This window comes from Pyrgilauda ruficollis, unplaced genomic scaffold, assembly GCF_017590135.1.
Source record: "Pyrgilauda ruficollis isolate IOZ18807 unplaced genomic scaffold, ASM1759013v1 scaffold2, whole genome shotgun sequence".
Taxonomy (NCBI): Eukaryota; Metazoa; Chordata; class Aves; order Passeriformes; family Passeridae; genus Pyrgilauda; species Pyrgilauda ruficollis.
In genome coordinates, this window is record NW_024519206.1 from 12942123 (window position 1) to 12960260 (window position 18138).

An 18138-nucleotide genomic window follows, 5' to 3' on the forward strand; every position below is an offset into this window, starting at 1 on the left:
CCTTTTTTTTCTGGTTTAGTGCTTTTCCTCATTCAAAGCTCTACAGATGTTACTGTTTAAAAAAAAGGGGGAAAGGTATTGCATTTCAGTCTCCACCAAATTTACACTCACCCATCTCTTGTATAATGGAACTTTTTTAAAAAATTTAAATCTTGATTGTAGACTTTCTTTTTCCGGTAAACCTTCAATTGCATTAGTAACATAATTCATTTTTTATCTCTGGTTTCTTCCCTAGTTCCTCATCTGTGTTTACTGGCCCTGAGTGGGCAGCAAGCTTTGTTCTGTGCTTATAAGAGTTTAGATTTTGCATGCCAGTTACAGATGAAATAGTTGTGATGGTCTGGTGTGAGGGTGTTTTCCTTCCACTCCGATCTGAATCAAGAGAAAATAAATGAATTGGTGCTGTTTCTGGGGAGACTTGCTAACTTTTGTTTTGAGATTTTCTTTTTCTTCTGTCAAGAGAGAATTCATAGAGGCTCGGTAATTTTGATGGAGATTATATATGATTAAAATAATTTTGAAGCTTGCCTTTATTTGCCACATTTAAAGCATCATTTTCTTTACAACAATGTTTTTAAACCAGCAGGTTCTTAGGCTGTGTAAGCAGTATGTGCAGGGAGTGAGTGTGTCACTGGAGGCTTCCACTCATGTGTCTTTTATATATTATGGTTAGGGTCTCAGTAATCAGGCAAGATACGGCTGTGCACTTCTAAAAAGTGCCCATGAAGCTGCCATTTAAATGTGTATTGTCTTAGAATATTTTTTTCTTGTTGAAGTATATTCATTGAGAGGACAGGCTGTATAAATTCTAAAGTACTGTTGTATATTTGATTTCTCTCTCTATTTTTTTTTAAGTTGATGTCTTTTTCTTGAACTATGTGAAAATATTTTAAGTTACTGTGCAGGAAAATATGGATACATGATATTTTGCATAAAAAGAATGTGTGCAAAAAGTGGTTTTGTTTGTGTTTAAATTAACTGCAATTTTATTTCAGTTTTTAATGAAAAATACCTTCTGACTTGAGAATTTATATAATAGTTTGCAACACAGCTTTATGTACAATTGTACATAAAGGTTGTAGGTTACAGCCCTATTAATCTAAAAGCTTACACAGAACAATCCAGAATAGTCTGCAGTTCATGTAAAACTGGTGTTTGCAATTCTTCGTAAGCCTCACAGTTAAAAAATAAGAGTAGGAAAATAAAAACAGGCTTTGGTTCAGAAACTAGATCTTATAGTTTAAAACCACAAACAAACTCTGAAACTCAGGATGTTACGGTAGATCGTGAAGGATGGATCAGTTGTCTTCATCCTTTGAGTTCAGTAGGTGGTGGTTGATGTGAGGTGGTGCTGTGTGAAATGGGTGAGTGTTTCTCTGGAAGAACCAGGGTTTAGGGGAATTGGTGACTGTCTGGGTGTATTTTGCTTGTGTTTGTGTAGCTGTCATTTCTCTGCCAACAGGGTGTGTGTTCTTGTGGAGTGATGTGTAATCCTCTCCACCAGAACATGGAAGCATGACTTCAATAAGTTTTTAGCCTTTAGAAAAAATAAGTGTGTTGTCTATCCAAACTTAAATGGTTGCACGTGGGAGAAAAATGCTCAAATGTTTTCTTCAAAGTCTGATGCTAAAATGGGCCATGAAGTGTAACTGGGGAGGAGTTAATATGATGATGATCTGTATGCTTTCCTCTTGCATCTGGAAAGGTTGAGAATGAACACGTTGATTTAAAAGCGGATTGTGGATATGGTTTGTTGCTTTTGGGTTTATTTGTTTGAATGTTAAATACTGATGGAGAGTACTGCATGAACACATGGGTGAGGGGCATTTCTATAAAAGCTCTTCAGTGTTATAATCCTACTATCTGCTTCTTTGGGAGTGACTGGAAAATTTAGTGAGCATGAAACTTAGTCCTAAAGGACATAAATTCCTCTTCATATATTGGATCTTAATGAAGATTCACAAAATTAATCTTAAGAGCATGTCTTTTGTGTCTCTGCAGCTCCTGACATATGGGTGGCCTGCTCCCTGTGTGAACACTTAGGTTCAGTTTAATAAAATAGATAATAATTATAAGCTCATATGCCCTCTTCTAATGCTCAAGCACAGTAGAGAATATACCTGAGAAAACTCCAAGTGTGTGTGTGGGTGTCATACTCTCTCAGAGTATGGATGGGTCTTGGGAATGTTAAAAGCAGAGGGAGAGCTCAGTCTGTGTCATTGCTCATGTAGACTTCTCTGAGCTGGAATGCTGGGAGCTCCACACCTAGTATCAAATAATCTTTACCATGGGCTTAAGAGCTGGAGCATAATGATAAGGGGAGTCAAAGGAAAGGTTATTCATGGATGCCTGGTAGAACATGAAGAATTCCTTAAAAGAAGAGCTGGAAGCAACTTAACCAAACAACAATTCAGTATATGAAATGGAGGCCTCAGTTTCAGTCAGTGTTGCTGAATTTTTTTCCTCTTTCTGTAAGGGCCCAAAGTCGAGTCTGCAAGGAGCTTGTTAATATCCCATCCCATCCCATTCAGAACCAGATGCAGAGCTCAAAACAGTGGAACCAATTTGGGAGGTCTGAAGACTGGCTGCATCACACGTGCAATGAGCCCAGTCTCGCTGTGCTGGTGGTACAGAGTCATTCTGCACGTCATGGTGCATACAGCGAGACCAGCTAGGCTTAGTGTCGGGTCTACTGCGCAGTACCTTCCTGCCGCCTTTCGGAGCATACGTATTGTCCTTAAAGTACAAACTTCCTTGAACTTCTCTGTAGATTCACAAGCATCTCACTGATGTAAATTATGCTGAGATTGCCAAATCCTTTTCTTATGAATGTTAGAGTCATGCTGAGTTTGACATTTTGTTGGGAAACCTTAGGCTTTCACTTGGCAGCGTGGTATACGCTTACCCAACAGCAGTGCTTGCATTACTGAGAAGAATGAACATCTGAAAGCTTTGACAGGCTTTCAGTCTGCTTTTACTTTCCATGCATCACATACTCAACCTACTTTTTGAAAAGATGTAGCTTACTGGAAATTGATGAAATTTTGAAACATTGTTGGAAGTTTATGCATTTAAGATAACTACAATGTCTTATTGGCAAACAAAATTTTCCATATCCATCATAATTCATCTGTTTGTACCTTAGAGAGCTCTGTAATTACAGGAGAAAATTGAAAAAGAAGGAAAAGAGAAAGGAAATACCTAATTTAGGTGCACAGGAATCTCATATTAAATCTTTGAGTCCTGCCCTGCCATGGTACAACAAAGTCCAGTAAAACTCTGGGCAAGTGCTAGGGTACCACTTGTCTAAGGTTTGTGATAGATTTCCATCCTGTCCATTTCCAGGCCTTGCAGACTCATGGCACCATACATGGTTCCTTTAGAAATCACTTTAGGAAATGATAGTGTTAAAATATTGACTGTACATGGATAGATATTAAATCTGTTTTTGCAAAATCTGGCCATGATCAAAAAACCAGGTTTGAATCCTGAGCTAGATTTGGCTGTATGTATATTTTTTTTTAAACTGAACAGGCTTTTCATCAGAAACCAGTAATGTGTTGAAGAAGTGACATTTGAATAGGAATGTGGTAGGTGAGGGAGAACTTCTTTAGGAGAAGTTTTCAGATATCTAAGGTTATTGCCTTATGGTCATGACATTCTTCTGTGCTATGAAATATAACAGTTTAGGTCCTTGGTCTGGCTTCCTCTTGCAATTTCTTAAGAGGAATTGCAATGCTCCTTGAGAGAATACTTAGTGAATAAGGAGCTTCTAGACCTGATTAATAATGTGTAAATTATTTACTGTAAAAGGAACTCACAGCTGGGTCCTCTTCACTCAAGGTGAGGTGGTGTAACCATTCAACTGTAGGCAGCACCTCTGCCTCTTTATGTGTTAATGAAGACTGGAACAACTCCTGTAAAACAAACAGAGATCCCTGTGTCCACACTATTTTGGGAAATCACATGAAATAGATAAAATTGGGAGATAAGGGGATAACAGCTAATGCCTTCAGTTGGGTTCCTCTAATTTTTTGCTCTCTTTTTCCATGGGGGGTAGATCTTTATTTGGCTCATAATACAATCTTTCTTTAGGTCTAGGATTCAACATGTGTGCTTCTTCTGTTTTCCACATTTGATCAGAGCTCCCAGTTTCCTTTCCCACCAGCTTTGTCTACCAATATTTTGCAGCGGTTGCATATGTTTCCTAGACAAATGGACTCATAAATTTGAATTTTGAATGAAATAGAACTTTGTTTTTTAATTCTGAGTATTGCAGTGGTTAGGAAGGTGCTTTGTGTGAGTCTTAGTGGCAGTGTGTGTATAAGGGTTTTTTTGTCCCTGTTTTTCTCAGCCTAGCATGAGGTGACAATGGAAAGTTTCTTTTCCTCTTGCTGCTAACAATTCACACGTTGATGCCTGATAGGAAAAATAATGCTCTCAAGGTTACTGTATTTTTCATATGTATACATTGTGGCTTATCTCTGGCTTGAGAGCTTTGTTTGTTTTTAAATGCAGGCCAAGTCAAACCCTGCGGTTTAGCAGCAGCGTGTGTTGTGTGTACAGGCATAACAGGAGAGAAGTCCTATTCCATGGCTCCTTCCTTAGCAGTGTCCTGGTCTCTTGCTGGTTGTTTGCTCAGCAGACATGAGTTATCTGTGAACTTCTGGGTATTTTTTTTGTTTTTAAGAACTTTTTAAGAGCTCTGAGTTACCTGAAGCAAAGGTTATATGTGGTGAAATAGTGTTGTTCTAAGCCTCTGGGATATTTTTCCTCTACAAAATCTATGGAGGCCAATAGAAATGGCTGTTTCATGATGTGCCATGTACTGTTTGTTAGTTTGGGGCTGTAAAACTTGATTTGCGTGTCAGTCTAAGCAGAGGCAGTACACAGTAAACAGCCAATGCAGTAAATCAAGGTGTCATGTGCTCATATCATGTTCAGTTAGGAGAAATATGTGCTAAATATCCCCATTATATATCAAAAGAATCCCAGAAGAGTGATTAGTCAACCTGTGGGTATTTTTACCCAAGCTGTGGGTATTTTTCCACCTATGAAAATAAATATTTATTTTCCATTTCTTTATTGTTGTTGGTTATAACAAGATCTATTGACTTGGGATTTACCAGGAGCCAGTAACTTTTCATGTTGTTGATACTTTCAGATTCCTAGTAGAATTCCCGTAGAACAGAAAACCAAGATAAGACATTTATTTATTTATTTTTATTTTCTTCCACCATCTCCCATTTCCCTTCTTCTCACAGAATATCTCCATGCATAACACAGTTGGAGGAGCAATGGCAGGACCTGGATCCCACCAGCTGACAAACACAAGGATGCCAAACCACGACACCAGCGTTGTGATTCAACAAGCCATGCCGTCTCCACAGTCCAGTTCTGTCATTACACAAGCACCTTCCACAAATCGGCAGATTGGGTGAGTCCATTTCCATTTTCTCACTTCTCTGGTTCTCTGGCTCCTGCCTGTAGGACCAGATGTTGTCCTCATGTCCTCATGCTTCTTAAGGTCCAGATGCATGCAGGCCCAGATGTTGTTCTAGAGGTTTTTGAGGTTACAAAGGTTGCACTTGACCTGCCAGAATGAGCAAGGACCCCTGCAGCACAGGTTGCAGGCTGTGGGGAATGTCCAGGTTACTCCAGATATGGCACACTGGAGGACAGAATGCTGTACTTACTGGAAAGTCCGACTTTCTGCATCCAGTTTTTTAAAAAATTTTCTTATGATCATAGTGTATATTTTTTCTATAACTGCTCTGGGAAGAAAAACAGTGTTTTTGTGAAGCTGATCTTTAACTTCCTTCAATGGCAATTCTGGATTTTCTATGGGATTGAGCTATTTCCTGTGTCCTGTGTTTGAATGAGGAATGCTGGAAGACAAAAAGATCATCAAGGTAAATAGAGTTTGGTACAGTGCGGATAGCTGCTCAATTTGTAATGATGGATCCATATTTATTACCATAAATTGACAGTATGGATGCTTATTGTATTGGCTTGAATGCCAATTGAGTGCTAATGTCTGGAGAACTGTATGAACAAAACTACCCATGTTTAGTATATGTTTACACCTGGTTACTTCCAGCAAGTATGAGATCCTCGTAAGTCACAATAACTTGTTTTAATTGTACAGAAACTACCCCAATGGCTTGAAGGTACAGTTTTTCATCACCCAGCTCTGAGAATTCGGGGGTGGGGTTATACATGAAAATGTATGGATGAAAAGATTTATTAGTGGACCAAGAAAGAAGCAGCAGTATAGATTCATTATCTGTCATTTGTAATTTGGTCACATCAATTAAGTGATGTATGCAAAAGCATTCACTGTCCCCCATCATTATCTAAATAATTGATGATCAGCTTTCAGTCTTTTCAAAGTAAAACCGTAAAGTGAAATCCTGGCTTTGAAAACTGAAATTCTAGCTATGCTTGAGTTCTCTTTCAAGATTCTTGGTGTAGGTCACAGGCTCTGTATCTCCCATGGTAGCTGGCATGGCCCATGGCACTGAGCTCTGGGCTGCCCAGCCATGCACAGAACACAGATTCCATCTGCTGCCCTAGTTTTGTACTCTTGGCCAAACTCCTCTATTTTCCTTTTTACTGCTATTTCAGGATTTGGATCTTAATATATAAATCTGGTAGGATGGGTCACATAAAGCAATTTGATAGATGTGCCCTCTGTGTATATTACATCTTGTCAAAACACAGTGTTTGCTGAGATTCCACATGCAATACCATTTACCTGTGAATCCAGCAGAGTTGTTTTATATATGTCCCATTCTGTTCAAAGAGAGGGGGCTGGGTGAGAGGGAGGGAGGAAGAAACAGTTTCTTTTTCAGTTTTAGAAAGAAAAACATTAACTAATGCCATTATTTGCGTTAAGGATGACTAAGCTCCTGTTCAAATTGTGACTTAATAGGTCTAGTGGTAATTATGATCCTAATTAAAAGCATAAAAAAATCCCAAACAACTTTTAACACTCAGTGGTGAGGTGTTTTATGTAAGACTGTATTTGGCTTCCAAACAATTGTTTCTATATAATGAGCAAAAAACTGCATGTGGTTTTGCAAGACCCTGTCAGTCAGGTTTTAGGTTTGTGTTGGTTCAGGGCCATGGTGATTAGAATCTCCAAAGTTGGTGGGGTTGAGGATAAAAAGGCCTTTTCCTAGTCATTGGTGTGTCTCACTTGGGAAACTTTGTCATGACATATCTTAATTCTTCCCTGTGACTGAATCACACAAATGTTTCCTAAGTCTGAGTCTAAAGCTGCTTTCTTGGGAGGTAATTGTCAGCATTTTAGTCTCTGTGTGAGTTGGTGTGTGAATGAGACTTACGGTGTGACCTCCAGCATACTCTGTTCCCCATTCTTCCCTCTTCCTAGGAGGTTTTGTTTTTTGTTCATGGTGTGTCCTAGGAGATAATTGCTGTATTTTCAACTTCCTCTACTTGCCAAAGTGTCGACCATCCTTGTTTGTCTTCTTTTCCTTCAGTCTTTTTCCTGTGGTGTCTGTTTTACTTATTCAGAGAACATATCTTGTCATTTCCATTTATCTTCATCTTATCCTTCTAAATGTGCTAAGAATTATATCCACGACTCATTCATGAGAAATACAAATTGGACAATGGTTCTAGTATTAAACAACTGAAAAAAAATCCAGATGAATTCAGAAAATATTTGAGGTCTTTGAAGTTTGATCATTTTGATTTAGCCTTGGAAAGTTGAGTTTGTTTAGCTATTTAACAAGCCCAAATTTTGAGGTCCTCAAATCAGTAGGTTTTGCTTGAGTTTCCCTTTTTTAGAAATAATTTGAATTTGCCCCAAAGGGTAGATGAGTCTTTACCATGAAGAATTGTGCCAGGGAAAATGCCTTTTAATGAGCAATAAAACCAGCAGAGAGAAACTGGGTAAAACTCTCACTGAATTCTGTAAGAGCAGGATCAAGCCCTGAAGGTTATATAGAACCATCTTGTAGCAATATTCTGATTTTTATCACAACCACAAATATTTTAGTGTCAGACTATGGCCAAGCCACCTGCAAATGTTTATGATGGCCTTGCTCCAATGAAAACAGGGAACAGCAATGAAAGTCTTCATTTAGCCCCTGTTTGTAGGCTGTGCTCTAGTAACTGAGAATGGGACCCACCTGTGCCCGCACACAGCTCGTTTCATGGTGAGGAGTGGGCGAGTTTGTAGCAGCTGATGTTCCCAAGGGATGTAATTTTTCCTTACTTTCGTTTCTCGTTCTCTTTCTTCTCCCTCTCCTTCTAACCTTCTGCCTCCCTCCCTCCATGCCTCTCTTTTTTCCTATCCCCTGCTCTGGGGGCTTGCACATAAAATGAGATATTGACACAAGGCATGGGAAAACATGACAGAATGTTCATTGTTGGGCAAGCCTTACTGGCACAATGTATATCCACACAACGTTTTAGGTATTAAGCTTCAGCTACTACTGAACAGGCACTCAGCCAGATTAATCAGATAAAAGGAAGAGCATGAAGGTTATTAACTTAAAAAATAAGACAGGGTGCAGCCCCACTTTCCTCCCACCACGTTCCTTTTGTTGAGAACAAACAGTAACATTAGCATTACAGCAAGCTGGCAGGTTGGTATAAAGGTCCCTGATAGTATTTATGTGGTGAGGCAGTCTCTAACCTCCTTGCCATCCCTCCTCCCTCCCCACCAAGCCTTCAGCATGTGGGAGGAATGCTGGAACTAGTAACTACTTGTGCTGATGAAAAATCAGTTGAGGAACACTTAGCAGTGAAGGGTGTCTTTGGCTGATTAATAGCACATCATTTCTAGATAAGATACATGGAGCAAAAGCAGTATGGCACATGGAGGAAGGCAAGAAAAAAAATGATATAAGACATGCATTTGTCAAAGGTATAGAAAAGCAGATAAGCTGAATCAGCTCAAGATATGGGACTCTGAACTAGGCTGTACAATAGCAGTGCTTGTCTTCTTTTTAAAATAACTCCATTTTTTTTCTGTGACTGAATATACAGCAGTGTGAGGGAGTTCTGGGCAGACAAATTGGTGACAACACAGCACAGTGGTTGCTCTATCTGGGTACATCTTTTGCTAGGAAAGATGTGTTTTTCAGGCTATCAATTACTGTAGGTAGCTGCAACCTGACAGCATTCATGGAGAAGGTAACTTGCTTTCAAGCTAGTTTTTCAAGCTAGTAGTGGACATAAATAGTATTTTTTCCAGATTGAAAATCACTGATACAGCTCTGCAGCTGATAAAGAACATGGGAGGATGGAGGATTGTCACAGATGCAGCAAGTGGTTAACCTTGTAGTAAATGGAGAGGGAGAGTGAGTCCAGTTTCAGTGAACTCAGGCTCCAAAGTGGACATAGAACACTAACCATGTGATGTAGATTATCTGTTTTTCAAGTGTTGTAGAGCACTTTAATCGAGATAAGATGGTCTTCTGGCACAGCATCAAACGGGAAAAATTGCTACCACATTTGGTGAAATGCAAGCAGGTAGGAGAAAGCAACAAAAGGAGCTTGGAAGATGCTTCTGGTGCCTTGATGTTCTGAAGAATCATGGTACCAATGGGAGAACAGCCTTTCAGTTCCCACATGCAGCATTCATTTAACACCTATGCATTGCCTTACTGTTCCTCTCTCTTTCCTCTCATGGTGCCACGTGTGTCTCTCTGGTTCCAGTTTATCATCTCTTCAGGGGTTTGAAGACTTTTCAAACAAAAGGGCATGGGAAGTGGAATAGTCAAAAAATTGACTACTCCATGCATGTAGTGGGACTAACAAAGTTTTGGTGACCTTGACCGTTTGGAAAATGAAAAAAAAACTTCTTAGTCTCAACTGGAGGGTTTCAGATGGCAGAAGGACAGATTGTCTCTGTGGCAAGCAAAGGAGTTTCACCATAGCAAAATCTGAGACTTGCAACTGCTGGTTGAGTTTTCAGAGTATCCTGCTATCATCATTTATAGCTCAAGGAAACAGAAAAGACTCCTGTAAGAGACAATCACAGGCAGAAACCCTTCCATAATGCAGCTAGCTCTGGAAGGCACTTGGAATAGGTGGGTGACTGAGAAGGGTCTTTGTACATCCAAGAAAAATTGTCTCTTTAAAGTCTTAGTAAGTTGGTGGAGTGTGTGGCATCAAAGAGGCCATGGAATGATGCGCTTTTATGAAATTCAAAGACTAGTTCTTTTTCCAGGAAATCTGTGATAAAAGCCTCTGTTCCAACTCATGTATTCAAACTGAAGTACCACAGTATGTTGTGAGATGAGAAGAAAAGTGCAGTGAGAGATGAAGCATCAAATGACCACTCAGTGGCTTGATCAAGTCCATTCCATAGCCTTGACTGTGCAGCATGTAAGAACGGCAGTGAGATTACTGGAAGGGGAGGAAAAGCGAAGAGAGCGCATCTGACATTGTCATTCCGTCCAAATTTTTTTTTTTCACTGTCTTTGTAGTAAAAGTTGGGCTTTAATTCCTGTTTAATGGTCCTGCTTCTTTTTTCTCTCTTTATGCTAAGACATGTTTTCTGTAGTCTCTTCTACCACACTGACCTTGGCCAACCTTGATATGGAATCCCTTTCAAGCCACATGTGAGCAGCAGCCACAAGTCTGTGGGAAGCTGAGGTGAATTACTTAGGAAATTATTACAAGTGACCCATTCTCAGGAACAAGTTGTCTCATAGCTTAGCTTAATAGAGAGGGTGATGAGGGAGAAAATGAGCTGGACCCTCTCAAACTGTTCATCCCTTTTAGCAAGCTGCTGCCCAGGTCCACACATTGGCCTGCAGGCCGAACCATGCTGCTCTGTCTGTGATATTTAGAAGCTCTGTCTGCTCTCCAGCATCCTCTGCTGTTGTATGTTCAGGAGTTGCTGACTCAATTTTTCCCCATACTGCTGAGTCAGGAAGAGAAAAAGCAAACAGTGCCAGTCTGTGTGGCAGGCACAGCACAAACAGGTGGTTGTTCACAACACCGCTCTTCTATCCCCAATAATAGACTCCTCTGCCTTCCCAAAAACTCTTCCTTGCAGTAAGGTCTAGGAAGGGGCTGGAAAATACTGACATATATCAAGGTGACTTTTGGGGGACTGAAAGGAGGATCATTAGCCATGTAATAAATAGCCTTGATGAATAAATAGCCTAATGAACACAGTGTTTTACACTTCATACTTTCTACTTTAAGTTTGTTAGAAATGGTGCTTTCTGACAGCAAGAACACCAAAACCAAAAAGTGTAAGGGATATTGTAAACCAAAAAGTGTAAGGGACTTGCTGCCCACTAGCTCTGACTAGGATTGTTGTTTCGTGTTACGAGAAGAAACCAGCCCTCTCCCTCTCCTGATGGTTGTTTGAGATAGGCAGTGAAAATATGCCCAAGCCAGTTCTTATGCAAGTGATTTCTAAGAAATGGATCATGATGTTTTTGTCCTGAAAATCTTGTCCCACCCAAGAACTATAGGAAAACAAGGTTAGAATATGTACTGCACCCATAATTTTATCTGAACAGAAATACTGAGCTTTCATATGCATTGGTTGGCTCTCACATCAGAGAAAGTCATAAATAGAACTTAAATATGATATATAGAACTTGGAGAATCTAGCATTGATTCCTTAATTTTAGTGGCTGGTATCTCTTACATACCTCCCGTATATATATAATACACACTGTATAAATCTTCTTTAAAGGTGTCATCAAAATTTATGGGCAGAGCTTCTGATTTATGTGACTCTTTGAACTAAAACAGATGTAAAATCATTTTTGGATGGAAGAGGATCTCAGAATTACAGTGGGTTTGATATGACAAATCAAGCTTTCCCTAGACCAGGAAAAGATCATTAGGGCTCTGCACAGCCGAATCTCATAGCTCTGCTCTTCATCACAGGTTTGTTCTTAACACGCCCTGATGCATGATTCCAGTGTGTGTTTTATCCAAGTGTCAGCCTGTTTGACAGGTAACTAAGCCGCAGTAAAACACTAACTCAAACAATACAGACTTTGTTTGGTGTAAGGCTTTTTTAAAAATTTATTTTCATTTAAGCAACTAATTTGCAGGTTCCAGAGAAGCAGCAAGCTTTGGGGTGCTGCCTTACACCATGTTAGTTCAGAGAAGGGCTTAAAGGCTTGCTGGGGGTGGCACAATGGCTGTAATGAGTAAAAAATGAAGACCTTTATGTGCAAAGAATTCTGATAAAGATTAGTTGCCCACTAAGAAGTTATGACTGTATCTGTTTCAATAAAGGAATTGGCACTGATGTCCTTAAGAGAGAATGCCTTGATTTTACATGATTTGTCTTGCCAGTGTCTTTTTTGAACACTTCCAAAGGAATAAAAAACACACTATAAGTTAATAAAGTGTTAACACTTTGGGTTGTTTTTTTTTCTTTTTCTTTTTTTTTTTCTATGCTGGTACCTGGCTGCAAACCAATTACAATAGTTCAGAGGAAAGTGCCTGAGGGAAAACACAGGAATTACAGACTTTGTGTAAAGTGTATGGATCCTATTTTACCACCTGTAAAAGTAGGCCTCTTTACGAATTGATGAGTTTTCAAATCAATGGTACAGTATAGTTCCATTTAAGGCATATATATGGTTCTATTTATACGTATGGTCAGGCCAAATACGCATTTGAAAAAAAAAAAGCAACCAAAAGTCAAAACAAAAAACCCAAAACACCAACAATTTGAATCAAAGGCATGGGTAAATCTAAGATGACAACATTACCAAAATTAGTTCTTTACAAAAATGAAATTATACTAGATTTAAAATTTAAAAAAAAGTAATTTAAATAAATCGGTCATTTTGGAGACCCTCTAACAAAGTTCCACGTGGTAAACCATAAATTTAAATTCTCTTAGCTATGTTTAGTAAAAAATTGCTGAGTTGAGCAAGGAACTGATGGCTAGACAGAACCTGCAGGTAGATTGAGAGTGCAGGAAAAGTGTTCCTTGGAAGAACGAACAAATTAGAGAGTGTGTTTTAGAAACATTTTCTGCTATGAGCATCTGTGTTCTGCGAACAGAGACGTTTATTCTGAGCTCACATAAATGAAGTGGAATTTTGCCAGTAAAAGAAGGGGTTGTGTTACTCCAGTCGTAGGATCCAGGTCCTAATTGGTTTATGAAATGAAGGGGGCAATCTTTGAGCTATTACCAGCTTCCTCTGCTGCAAGTGAAGTGAATCACAGCTGTTCTGATAGGGTCCATAAAACTTGGTGAGGTAATAAAATGTTTGCAGTGAACAATTCTCAAAATGGGTGAAATCCAAATCCCCAGCTTATTTGACAGTATTAAGAGAATTGAATGTACTTCCTGGGGAATTCTGAATATTATGTTACTTTTATCTAGTTCTTTAACTATAAGATCCAGGCTCACTGGTGCTGTAAATGTAAGGGCTCAAAGTAGCATTCTTCTTTTTTAACCCTACAGATTGAAATGTACATATATACATATGTGATACAGGAAAAAGCTGTATTCATTGTTCATTTTTATGTTTCTGGTTTGTGCTTTTTACTTCTTTATACTTTTCTGTCTCCCAATCTCTTGCTCTGTTTTGGTGAGTTTTTTTTTTTTAAAAAGCATGGTTAGTATCAAATGATCCTACACAGAAATACTTGTGGTGATTCTAATGACATGATTTGTTTAATGAAAACAATAGCTATTGATCTTTTAAGTTTTCTTCAAACAACTTAACATTTGCTAGACCTGGTTAGAAGTCAGATATGTCAATTCTAACTTCCTAGCAGAACAGTTGTTCTAAGGAGTTCAGTTCATAGTGGTTTTGGCCTAAAGATCCTTGATGTGAGTTCAAGTCCAAACTGACATTTTTGGGTATCATTGTATATATTGAGGAATTCACAATTTTCCTTGAGAGCCATTCAGTGCTTGTCTAGAATTCTGTTGTTCTTCTCAGCATTGCCGTAATTAAGCATTTTATGAAGGGCTTGAACATCTTTAAACTTTGTTCTTTCTTTTTATTCTCCGGTTTATAGAAATGTCTGTGATTTCCCAGGCAAAGACAGGATGATCGCACCTTTGATAGTAAAATGACCTAAAAAGAATACAAATAGAGAACATAATGAGAAGTTTCTTAGAGTAATGAATTGGGTTTCCAGGTTGGTTAAGTGACAGAAGTTGGGCTTGCTGCTCATCCCCTTTCACTCCTGAAGCTGGGCACTTACACAACCTAACATTGAAGCTTCCCCCTTTACATTAGTCCTTGAATGACAGATGTTGCTCATCATATCTCAGACAGGCTGTTGCATCAGGTCTCTGGAGAGTGACCAGCCAACATTTCAGCCACAAGGCGCTGTTTGAAGGGCCTCGGATCCTTCAAGCATTTTGCAAGGAAGTGCTGGCAACAGTGGAATATCTGGCTTCTTTTTCTGACAGGTGGTTGCTCATGCCACATGTCCCTGGCTTGTAACAGGCAGTAGGGGTGTCCCAGGTATTGCACAGGAAGATGTTCAAAAGATGCATAGATCTGAATGGTGGTGGTCTCCTGGAGCTTCTGGGCAGAAAGCTTTCCTGACATACTCAGAGCTAATGCTTGTGTTTTCAGCAAGTGTTTTTGAGCTGTTATTAGAAAATGTCCCTGGAGAGATGAACTGCTGACTTAATGTGCCTGAAGGAATCTCTCTTTGGACATGCTGGACTTCATTAATTCATTATTGCTGTGAATTGTTGATGTAGCTTTTTTGGGCACTAGATGTAAATTAACATAATGAAAGTGGGCAAAAGGCAGCAGTAGTTTTTAAATATTCAAACAAGACAGTCTGTTAAGCTCAACAGGCTGTTGTGGGCGACTGATTCTAGCTGAAATACAACTACAATATCTGAAGATATTAACTGTAGCTGATAACCAAAGGAAACCAAATTTTAACTGATCTTGTATTATTTTTCTCAATTTGTGCTTGTTTCAAGTGGTTTTGTCTGAGATTATATGGCACAGGTAGATTACCAAGTTCTGACTGACAATATGTAATCTGTAGATGACAATTAGAGCCTATCAGTGCAGATACCAAATGGAAGAGTTGTGTGGAAAACTTTACCCTCTTTACAATTAATTTCCTTCTTATTCTGTTTTAATTTCTTCTTTCTCTGCCGTCTGTTCCAGGCCCACAGAGGAGAGAGAGTTGTTGTAGAGTGTTGCTGAATTTTTTCTGATCTGTAGGGAAATAAAATAGGAAGCAAAATAATATTTCTACTGTGAAGCAACAAAGGAAGTTGCTACTTCAGTCATTGAGTTCCCTTTGTGCCATACTAAATGCATGTGGAGGAAGATATGGAATCTGGGCTCCATGACAGGGAAGAAAATCCATACTTTCTTCCAAATTTTCCCCTGGCCTCTATATTGTTCTATTGTTCCAATAAGAAATCTGTGGCTCAGAGGATTTATTCAAAATCTATATAAAACATAATAGGCAAAGTTCATTCCAGAAGCCATCAAGTGAAACTATACTTCTCTGTGGGGAAAGCTGGGGTCCCTACCAGTCTGGTCTTTTTCTGTACACAGCCTGGTAGCATGGAGCTTTTTGTTGCACATTAATGCAACATCAAGGATTGTGGGGCCCTAAGTCCTATAAAGCAAATGCTAGAAACAATACTGGACCCAAGCAGAACCCATAAATGCAGAGGGAAGCAAAACTCCACATATAAAAGGAAACAGGGTTTGAGAACAAAAGCACAAAACCACATTTCAAGCCTCAAGGGAAAAAAAAAAAAAATCAGATTTTGTTTTGGAAGAAGCATCCTTGGAAATGTTCAGTTTTCCTTATGACCAAGTTGGGAAGCTGTAAGTTGTGTCCTTGAAGACAGTGTATGTATGTATGGATAAATGACTCCTAGCCAAAAAAACTATCCCATGTTGACAAGAAAACGCTACCACTGAGGTATACATTTCCTTCTTACTCCTCCTGCTTGTCCATTAGACAAACAGGAAAGTAGAGACACCCCTGCCATGTTTACAGGCCTTGCCTCGTTATTTGTATGATGGACAGAGAGCTAAGAGCTGTGTTGCCAACACTGCTTATTGGAAAAACCTGGAGATAATTAAGGGACCTCATTTGTTATTGCTCATATGTTCACTGGTGGAAATTACTTGAGAGAACAGTTCTACTGGTACAGAACAGTGCTTGGTAACAGAACTGTAGAAAATTGACAAAGACAAAATCAGCTTTGAGGAATGGGATGTAAAATACTATTCTAAAAATTATTTCTACACTGGTTTTGAAAGGGTTTGTTTTTGTGTGTGTGTGTTTTCCAGTAGAGAAAAAAGAATGTAATTTGCCTGAACTAGAGGATGACTTGTAATGTTTTTACTTGTTACTGATTTATTTACTTGAATGAAACCTATGAATTACAGTGGAAGTTTCAGTTGAGTAACATTCAATATTGTGTTGTTATTTTATTACTGGGTCTGCTGAGTGTTCCTTTCTGTGGTGTTTTCTTCCAAGAGCTATGAGCACTGTGAATCTTTTTCATGTTTCTTTTTCAAAATCAAGGCTGTGCGTTGCAAAACCAGCTACCCAGGCAAAGGGACTTTTAGTGTTTCAGCACACTGCTCCTTTTCTGCCTACATTTCTCCTGAGCTGTCTGCTTAATTCCAGATCTGCTCCCACAAGCTGATACAGGTCTTTGTTTACGAGTCGGGTCACAGGATACGAGGTGAGTGTACCTGTTGTACAGTGCCTTGCTTGTTGTTGTTGGGATATGATGTGCTTTTCTGGGTGGGAAGTGGCAGTACTGTTGTTTCACTTGAGCAGGCATATGGCAGAACACAGTGCAATGGAGACAAGTGTTGATGAGTGAACAATGAGTCATTAAGGCAAAGCAGAGTATTGTCAAAAGAAAAAAATCAACAATTTCAAATCAGCTCAAGATCAGTATCTTAAGATTTCAGGCTTTATTGGAATTTCTGTTTGCAGTTGCTTCTCTGTCATGTAGTGTGTGTTGGAAGCATTCTCTGTTGTGACATTTGCTGCGGCAATGTGAGGCATACACATGTTTGCATGCTCGTGCAGTTTTTCCAGGAGGTGTGATCACGTGGAGTTTCTCCTCTGTGCTCTTGTTCCCTCCGCTTCTCTTGTTTTGCAGAGTTGCAGGGGGACAAAATCTTTTACTGTAAGTTGTGACACTTCTACTTCCAGTTTAGTGGTGGCTCCAGGGTTCAAACTTGCAGCCCAATAATGAGCTGGGCTAAAGGGCTGTTACTGTCAAGAATAAAGCCATGTACTGTAACTGAGAGTAATCAGTTTGGATCGCGTTCGCAGATTCTTTGTATTAGCTTTATCAGGTCAGGCCATCAGAGAGCAGATAGACAGGTAAAACCAAAAGACCTCTGAACCCAATTAAAGCTGTACCACAAAGAAATCAAATTCATGTGGTTTACATTTCAGAAAGTTACATTTGGTGGGCTGTACTTACTTTTATTCTGTAACCTAATGCAGACCATGTGAACATTTGAAACGCTTTTAACAGTTAACCAGCTCAAATAACACAGAACCAGAGCAGCAATAAAGAATGAATTAAGACTGATTGCAACTACAGCCAATTTTTTTTCCACATAAAGAAATATAAAAGGCTGATATATTTAAAAACTACCATATATATAGTAATTTTGTCTTCAGGTTTTAGCATGACAATAGCCATTCTCATATCTTTTAAAATAAATGTTTGGTTTAAAAAGCAATCCTAAACCCACAGTCTTTTTTTATTTGCAGTGTTTCAGGATGAGTTTGGATGTGCTGTGGAACCACTGATAGTCCTATTGATGCACATAGTTTGGGAATTGGTCATACAGCTCTGAGATAATCCCAAGGAGCTGACATTTAAAATACTTGGCACAATAAGAGCATGAGCATGAGAGGATAAGAAAATAGTTTTTTTATTATTGTCCACTTTCTTAAAAACTGTATATGTGTGTGCAGCTTTTCAGTCACAAACACTTCTTGCTTGCTGACATTAGATAGGCCTTACATGTGGAGCAAATAGTTTCAGCTGGTGCAGACTCCTATGTGTTCAGTTTTCCTTTTTTCTAAACCAAGAGTCTAAATGAAAGTCTTCAAGCCTCCAGAAGACTAGGCTAGAGGAGGACAGTGCTAAATGTGCCTGTATCCTGTGTCTAACTTCAG

The 18138-nt window shown here is 39.1% G+C and overlaps 1 protein-coding gene across 5 annotated transcripts in view; it reads left to right on the forward strand.

Annotated features, from left to right (window-relative positions):
• Positions 1–18138, forward strand: part of CREB5 (cAMP responsive element binding protein 5) — a 257284-nt gene that overhangs the window by 77110 nt on the left and 162036 nt on the right. For all 5 annotated transcript variants that reach the window (XR_005955006.1, XM_041466238.1, XM_041466235.1 and 2 more), the window contains one exon: positions 5265–5437. Coding sequence is in view for 4 of the 5 variants with exons in the window: in XM_041466238.1 (XP_041322172.1) it covers positions 5265–5437 (173 nt within the window). In the remaining variant the exon portion in view is untranslated. The remainder of the gene's footprint in view (positions 1–5264; positions 5438–18138) is intronic.